The sequence below is a fragment of the Phalacrocorax carbo genome, chromosome 10 (assembly GCF_963921805.1).
Source record: "Phalacrocorax carbo chromosome 10, bPhaCar2.1, whole genome shotgun sequence".
In the NCBI taxonomy this organism is placed as follows: Eukaryota; Metazoa; Chordata; class Aves; order Suliformes; family Phalacrocoracidae; genus Phalacrocorax; species Phalacrocorax carbo.
In genome coordinates this window covers 18018321-18026927 of record NC_087522.1, presented here as the reverse complement: position 1 = coordinate 18026927, position 8607 = coordinate 18018321, and the positions used below count along the sequence as shown (strand labels likewise).

Below are 8607 nucleotides of genomic sequence, written 5' to 3'. Positions count from 1 at the left end.
CCATCCATGCTCGGTGCCTGCTGGTTTCCCCCACTGGCAGCCAGAGCATCCCGCTATAATGAAAGGGAGAAGCTGGAGCTCTTCAGTGGTTAGAGCACCGTTTCAGAAACAGCTCAGCTTCCCTGAGGAGTTTTGGAGCTATGAAAGCTCCACAAATCTCTAACCCTATTACAAATATGTTTATTTAAATGCATTTAATTTTTTATAATAAATAATAACTCAGAGCTGCCTGCAGCTGCTCAGAGGCTTGCTAGCACGGTGCCAAGCCCCCACCACACTGTGGAAGAGCAGTTCGGAGCAGCTCTAGAGCTGTTGTGAAGGATGCGGAGATCTTCAGATCGTTAGGGCTTTTCTGGAGCAGCTTCAAAGAGGCTGCAGAGGTTTCAAGACATTTAGAGACCTTTTCAGTGGATGTGCAGAATAGCTTGAGTGCTTCTGAGCAGCTACAAAGATTTTTTTTTTTAATGAGTTTTAGAGCAGCTTTGGAGCAGCATGGAGCTGTTTCAGGATTGCTTACAGCTCTCCAGTATCATCTGGAGGGGGTTTAGGGTGGCTTTGAACTGTTTGGAGAGGTTTAGAGACATTACTGAAAAGTTTTAGTGCTGTTGAGAGCTACAGTAGAAAGGGCCGGAGGAATTCCAGGGGCCTTTCAGAGGGCATTAGAGCACTCGAGGCGTTTCACAGCCACGCAGAAGAGGCTTAGAGTGCCTCAGAGCTTCTACAAGATCTTTTTTATGATCCATTTTGAGCTATTTCAAGGAGTTTTAGAAGAGTTTAGAGAACTTTAAGAGCTACTTCAAGCCCCTCCAAGCAGTTTTATCATCTTGGTGCCTTTTAAGGCTGACTTGAGGAGCCAGAGAGCTATTTGAGCAATTCAGGTGCTTCAGTGCTGCCCAAAGATGTGTCCTTCCAGAGCTCTGAGCTGCTCAGAGGCAATTTACAGCTCCTTGAAGCGACCCAGCACCGCACCGATGCCCCCCGAGGTGTTTACTTACCCGATTTCTAGAGCAGCTTCATGCTGTTGGAGGTTGAGCTTTTCAGAAGAATTTGTAAAGGATTTTTTAGAGGCATTCAGAGAAATTCTGGTGCACACTAGTTGCTTAGAGGGGTGTAGAGCACTATGGAGGGGTTTTAGAGATGCTCAGAGATGTTTTAGAGTAGCTCAGTGCCATTCAGAGCAGTTGAGAGGAACATGGAGCAGTTAGAAATAATTTGGGGTGTTTTGATTGCTCTGAGCACGTTAGAGGCATTTCCCAGCATGCCGAAGCACTCAGAGAGCTCTTTGCAGCAGCTCTGGGTGCTCCAAGGCTGCTCGGAGGAGTTTAGAGCAGTCTGGAGTCATCTGGAGGTACTCCAGGAGCTGAGAGGGTATGATGCAGGTTAGAGCCCTTTGGGGCAGCTTACAGGGGCTGGGAGGAGGTGGGGGGAAGCTTAAAGGGACGTGCAACAGCTTAGAAGGGTGGCTTAGAAGGTTTAAGGGATTTTTTTGGGTGGTTCAGAGCAGCTGAGTGCTCCGAGGCGTTTAGCACAGTATACAAAAGGGAAAGCCTCCATGGCCTCACCTGGAGAAGACCCCAAGTACCGAGCCAACAGACTGGTCCTGTCCCAGCCTCCCCAAACCCTCCGGAGCACCAGGCCACACTGGGAGGGACAAAGCCACCTCCAAAGGTCCCTCACCCTGCCTGGACAGTGAAGGACAAGTCCCCACTTGGCTGGAGGGGAGGTTTTGTCTCCCTTTGACCTTGGCCCCTCCAGAGCCAGCTGGGTCCAGCCTTTCCCATCCTCATCCCACCAAATGCAGGGCACTCTTCAGGGCAGGGGCACTTCTACTCCCCTCCAGCCCTGCTTGGCAGCCAGTGCTCAGAGGCTCCGATGCTCAGAGCCATCCCTGCAGAAACAAGATCTCAGGGCAGGAATAGTAACAGCTTTTAATCTGACAAGAATTGATACATCATTTAAGACAATACTGTTTTTACCTCCTTTTTGGGACTTCCTTCACATACCGGTAGGGAAAGAGGAACAGTTTTGGGAAGTACAGTTTTTCTTTTAGGTTTTTTTTTTTTCCTTTTCTTTTTCCATAGGGACTTTAAAGCATGGTGAATGTGCAAGTCAGTGCTTTGTTTGCTTAAAACTTTTTCCCGGTGCTTATTTACAGTTACAGTACCTCTTTGTGAGCAACACAAAAAAAGACAATTGTTTGAACTGGGGATCCATGATCCCAAGTCGAGAAAGGCAGATCTCCGATATTTATATTTATACATATATATATATGCTTTTGTGTATACACAGATACATTTCTCTCTTCTTTAAAGTATTAAAAAAATGATCAACCTTCATTCTATAAAAATACCTACTCTACAAGATAGAAAAAATTTTCCCTCTCCAAGTATACACTGATTTACACCCAAAGCTTCTCTGGAAATGTACATTTACGTGGCTTCTTCCCACGGACTTGGGACAGGGAGGGGAGTGGATGCCGGGGAGAGCTGGGTGTTCGGGAGCATGGGTGCCCCCCTCGCCCAAAGTTTTTGGGGGCTCGCCCCCACCCCGCTGCACCTCACACAAGGCCACGGGGGGTTGAGCACCCAGAGGCAATGCATTGAAGAGGGAGGGTCATGGCGCCAGTGGCTTGGCTGGCTCCGGGTCTCAGCTGATTCCCGAGGCTGGCGGCACAGGGAACACCCCAGGAGGGGCTAAGGCTGCAGCAGCTGCCGCCGCTCCCAGCCAGCGGCACCCTCCAAGGGCAAACGGCGAGCTGGCTGCTCTGCCACCGCCCCAGCATGGGAAGAGAGATGTACCACGTGTGTGGAAGTGTTTTGGGGAGGAGCAGGCACCCCCCTACCAGTGGCCAATGGATTGCTGTGGCTTCTGCTTTCAGACCACTCTGGCATTTCTAAAACCTGACAAGCAGGAAGGAGAACTGCATTTTAGGGCCTGACGTATTCAGTGAAGCCAGATCCTTGGGAGGCCACTGGCTGTCTCCTCACAGGAGCCAGACAGGAGCAGGTCGGTTAAAATGGCTGCTCCCTGGGGTCATACTACACCACGGCCGCTTGTGCCAGCAAGCCAAAAGCTGTCTGATGTAAACATGGCTTTTGTTTCCCAGGGAGCTGCTGTGGTATTCTCTGGTCTCCTCTCCCCAATGGCATAGAGATTTCAGCCCAGGCTGATGCCAGGGGCTAAGAAATGAGAGCAGCAGATCCATCCCCTGTCACAGCACAGGGAATCAGCAGGGAAGGGCTGTGGGAGCAGGCTATCCCTCCAGGATCTCAGCTATCACCAGCAGAGCCCTGCTTTGGGTGGGAATGGCACAGGCCACTGTCCCCAAGCCAGGGACCTTGGAAGGCAATTTGAAGAGCTCAGCCCTCTCTGATGGAGCTCCCATTGGGGGTCCAGACCTGAACCCAACCACACTCAGCCACTGCATGCCCCTGTGCCAGGCCAGGCGAGCCAGGCTGGGAGGGGGAGAGGCAGCCAGGACCAGCCTCCAGTGCAAGTTGAAGAGTCACAGCCTTTCCCCCATTCCCTGCAGGCTGGACAGACAGCACCTGTGTGTCTGCAGCTGGGGCCAACAGGACCTCTCCTCCCGGAGCCAGCCCGGCTCAACAGACACCCACAGACCCCAGTGGAAGAGCCAGGAGTGGGGAGGAGGGTAGCGGAGCTGTGAATGCCAAGGCATGCCAATGGTAGTGAGCCACAGACAGCAAAAATAAATAAGGAGGCAGGTGACAAAGTGTGCTTACGCCCTGTCCTGAAAACAGCCGCTCCCCTGCCTCTTTCTGCCACCAGTGAGTGAGAGGAGCCAGCTAGCTCTCTGCACGCAACCCCTTACCAAGCAGAGGCGGCTGGGCAAGGATTAACTGCACCGGCTGAATGAGGACATTTGCATTAAGTTAATTAAAAAAAGAAAAGAAAAACCAACCACCTCTACAAGTCTGGGATGTTTCCCTCTTTCCCAGATCTGCCCCAGTGAGTGTGTCGGTGACAATTTGGCAAAGCAGATACTTGGGCTGGACAGGGCAGCAAGGGAAAACGTCAGCTCCGTCGCTTCCTTCTCTGTCCTGTTATCGCACAGTTCAGAGAAACCCTCTCCTTCCAGCTCCTGTTTGCACCCTGCATACCAGAGGGTCTGATGCTGCTGTCAGGACAGTTCCCAGCTTCATGGGTAGCAGGGCCTAAACAGGTCCTTCCTCCAGCTGTCTGTTGCTTGTGTTTCTTCTCCAGGTTCCCTTTCACCCCTCAGAAACAGAAGGGCTTCAAAATAACAGAGTCAGACAACAAAGCCTTGCTGCTGGTTTTCTTTTTCCCTGGTCTGCTGGCTAATTCACCCACTGACCTGACGAGATGCTTCCTTGTGCCGTCATCAAAAGCAAAGACATTTCGAGTCCCTCTTTATCCTCTCAGAGCACCAAATCCACACCCCATAATGAGCGCACAGCCGGTGGCTCTTGGCTGCCATTACTTTACTTCCAGGATGGAAGGATTTGTCTCCATGATGGCCACGATGATCCTGTCAATGTAATCCTGCAGGCGGAAGTTGATCTCCTCTTGCTTCTGAATTGCTTCCATGAGCTGTAAGGGAGGGAGAAAGGGAGTGAGCTGCCACCGCCTGCGACTGCCCGGGGACAGAAGAGGGGCTTCTCGTGGCTCTGCGCGCCCATGGAGGTTTCCCTGCTTCTTTATTCTGGCTTGGGCTGTTCCTGGCCGCATACGAGTATTTCATGGTGTGACTGGCAGGGACCAGACGGTTCACCAGTGACTCCTGCAGGCTCTGTAACACCCAGCTCCTGCCCTGTAGGATGTCCTTACCCCTATTATGTCTCCCCTGAGAGATGCTCCTGCATCCCCAGATCTGCACGCTATGCAAGTGGGTGCTTGGCCACAGAAGCCAGAGCCCCAAGTGGGGAGCACAGGCATGGCAGCTGAGCCTGTCTCCTGGGTGCCCAACTGCTAGAGGAATACACAGAGGAATATCTCTGGGGCTCCCCTGGCCTTTCTCCCTCCTTAAGCAGGCTCTGGCCCAAGATGAGGAGATGCCCTCAGCTGCTGGCTGTGCTCACTCCTGTCCTTCCTCAATTTCTCAGCCAGATGGGACCCTAGGGAAAGCAGGGAGGATCGCATCTCCCTTTGGGCTCCATAACACAAGCGTTTTCCCATTACGTTTCTCAGACTCTGAAAGATATAGTTGACACTTACATGGGCTTCCACACCGGTATCTGGGTTACAGTCATGGTGCTGGGAAAGTGTGTGCCAGAGATCTTTTTTAAGATCTGTTTTAAGACAGCTACAGGCAGACACACCCCATGCTCACTGGTCTGTCCCAGGAAGAGGAAGGCGGTTACAGGGCAGGCACAGAGGAGCTGCCGGTATCAGCAAATTGGAAGGGAGCAGCTTCCTCTATTCCCAGGAAGGAGGGCTAGCAGGCAGGGTAAGTCCTGCAAGCTCTTCAAATAGTTGCTTCGGTATTTCTTTGCTCATGAAAGCTTTCAAGTGAATTTTGGGAGTGAGCTGTACCATAGACGGGGCCACATCAGCTCCTCCCAGGTCCTCGGTTGGCTGAGGGAAGAGGACATGCACCAGGCACCCTGGGAAGATGCCGTTTGAGGTAAGCAGTACCCCATGGCACATACCTCATCTCTGGAGACTGAGTTTATCTCTGCTGCCAGGGATTCAGAGAAGGAGGCTGAGAAGAGGTTCTTGGCTCCCTGGATGCTCAAGTTAATGATCTGCCCATTCAGTTCATCGTTCTGCTCCTTCAGGTTCCTGTTATCCTGTTCACAACAGACAAACATCAGACAGTGCTGAAGCACGTGGTGTCCTCAGAGCAGAACCAGCAAGAGAAGGTAGTGGCTTTAGGCCTAACCAGCAGCTCATGCAGCACTGGCAACAGTACTTCATCTCCTGACTCCAATTTGACAGAGCCTGGAGAACCTCTGGAAACACACAATGTGCTGGAGAGATCCAGAGGACACAGCAGAGAGAGGGGCTCTTGAGTGTGCATGCTGTCCTTCAGAGGAAGGAGCCAACCTCTCCTGTCTCAGGGACAGGAGAGCAAGAAAGCAGTGTGCTGCCAGATCCATGGTCAGCTCCTCAGGCGGGAGCCCCCGCGTCCCTGCTGACCACTCCTTGGTGTCAGGGAATTAGCATCCCCTTTTGCAAGCTGAGTAGCTAAGATGCTTTCCTCCCTGCCCATCCCTGCATACCTGCTTGAGCTGCTTGATCTCTTGCTCCAGCTCCGTCTCTCGTGTCCTGCTGTTGTACTCCTGGAGCCCCATGCTGCTGCTTCTGCCTCTTCGCTGCTCAGCTTCCAGTTTGAAGAGTTGCAAGTGCTCAAGCTGCTTCCTGAGGTCCTCAATGAGCTGCAACACAAGGGAAGGGGACAACTGAGTGCCGCATCCCCTGCAAGTCCAAAAGCTCGCACTGGTCATGGCTGGTGTGACAGACGGGCTGTCCCCCAGCTGGGAGCAACCCCATTGACTGCAGGATTAACAGACCCTTTCTGGGGGTGCACATGGCTTCCCCGTCTTTCCCCATGCCTATAACAAACAGGAGAGGGGGAGTTACTTAAATACATGAAAGCAGCCCTGGAAGGACTTTGCTGGAGCACCAGAGATGCTGGCTCCAGGTCTGTAGCAGCAGACAGACCTCCCCCACCCCAGTGATGTGGGTAACTCCCTCCTGCCACGGCACTGTGAATCCCCATCTTACCTGAGTACTCTCAGCATTACCAAAATGACAATAAATTCCACTTTGAGGCCCAAAGCTCCTTTTCTACCACAACAGCAAGCCCTGCTTGAGCCTCCAGCTGGAATTACCAAGCACACAGACACCTGAAAGGGGCAAGGGGGTCTGTGTTTCTGCCCCCAAGCACACAGGAGGTGGCAGCTCTGGCCCAAGCAGCCTCACACCCCTCTCCTCCCACCTGCTGGCTCCACATGCCAGCATCACTGTGCTTCTGCCACTGCTCCTTCGATGCAGAAGGGAAATGAGCCCCACAGGAATGGGCCAGGGTGGCACAGCTTCATTGGGCTTGCAGATGCAGATACACTCAGCTGAATTTTAATGCACGCAAAAAAAGTGACAGATGTTAGACAGTTAAGCTGCTGTATCAAATGCTCCAGTTATACCTATTTTTGGAAAGGCTGCCAAGGCCAGCTTCCTCACATAGCCCTAAATTTGGGGTACTAGCAGGACAGGGCTGTGGCAGACAGCCCTGACTGTTACTTACCTCCTGTGTTGACTCCTTCTCCTTCTGAAACTGGTGCCTCTCCTGACTCAGCTTGTCTGACATCTTCCTCTTTTTCTCCTGCTCCTCTGTGAGCTGCACAGTGAGGTCTTCGATCTCATCCAGCAGCTTCTGCTTCTCCTGTAACGACATGAAAGGCAATAGTCACAGGGCCTGTCTTCATTCGGTGCTGCAAGGGCTCTTCCCACTTGCTCAAGGACATGGCACATGCTGAGCACTGCGGGGAAGGCTCTTCTTGCTGACGTATTCAGATGCTCTGCCTGCTGGGATTTCATTTGCTGTCTGAGGGCTTCAGAGCCCAAGTGCTTTGGCAGCAGCAAGAGGAGCCACACACCAAAATAGCACTGCTAAGAGAGAGCTAAGAAGAAATGACTCAAGAATAAATGCACACAGGCAAATATCTGCACTTGTGCAGCTTTCTGGGCAGCGCAGTGCTGGTGTGAGACACAGCTTGCGTGGGACTGGGCCCAGCACGAGGGCTACAGGCCAAGAAGAGACATTAAGGCTCCTTAGGTCTCAATTTCAGAAAAGCCATGAATCCAAGACCTTAAGCTACTCTAGGGATGTTCATTCTCAGTTTCAGATATGAAAGAATTTAATTGAGGACTGACCCAAGAAGGAATATGACCAGTTCAAGATAGGACGTAAAATATATGGCCCAACTCTCCCACTCTGTCCCCTTCTTATACTCAAAGCCTTGGCTGAATGTTTGAGATGGCAGGTAAAGCTTATCACTGGGTGACAATAACAGCCCTGTGCAAGCCACTTCCCTGTACAGCGGCACCATTCTGCCTATGACTGATTCACCCCCTCCCCAGGCTTGCAGCTTCCAGCCTGGCTCTCCCTGTGAGGGAGGTTTTGGCTTTCAGAAAGCCAAAAATGCCACAAGACCCCAGCCAACACTGGTGCTGGATGGCCCATGCCATAAAAGGTGAGGAGCAGCTCCAAGGGGGAGCTCCAGCTGCCAGGTCTAGGGTGTCCTGGTCCATGGAGCAGAGTACCAAAAGCACCACACTAGCAGGAAACAACGCTGACAGCAAAATCCTGATTTTGGACTCTGAACAAGACAGCAGTCCATCAGCAGGGCTTCTCTCCTTGGCAGGGAGGGGCAGCAATTGCAGCTCTCGCTCCGTTAATCCCATTAACTGTGGGGAAAAGCAGCACTGCTCTGCAGAGATTAAGGATCAAAACCAACTTTGCATGGCTGCAACACACCTTGGCAGGAAATTTATCCTCAGATCCACAGTGGTTTTCCTACCCCCAGTCTCAATGCACTGTGCTTACAAGGTCTTGGCAGTCAAAGACAACTTCACCACGGTCATGTCAGGTAGAGATGGAGCTGCAGTGCCCTCCCACAGGCT

The 8607-nt window shown here is 52.1% G+C and overlaps 1 protein-coding gene across 4 annotated transcripts in view; it reads right to left on the bottom strand.

The window, feature by feature from the left end:
• Positions 1–1904: 1904 nt before the first annotated feature.
• The window catches only part of RAB11FIP3 (RAB11 family interacting protein 3), an 81311-nt gene continuing 74608 nt past the window's right edge, over positions 1905–8607 (bottom strand). For all 4 annotated transcript variants that reach the window (XM_064462130.1, XM_064462131.1, XM_064462133.1 and 1 more), the window contains 4 exons: positions 7229–7366; positions 6204–6359; positions 5631–5771; positions 1905–4572 (listed from right to left, as the gene is read on the bottom strand). In XM_064462130.1, coding sequence (XP_064318200.1) covers positions 4459–4572; positions 5631–5771; positions 6204–6359; positions 7229–7366 — 549 coding nt within the window. In that variant the 3' untranslated portion in view covers positions 1905–4458. The remainder of the gene's footprint in view (positions 4573–5630; positions 5772–6203; positions 6360–7228; positions 7367–8607) is intronic.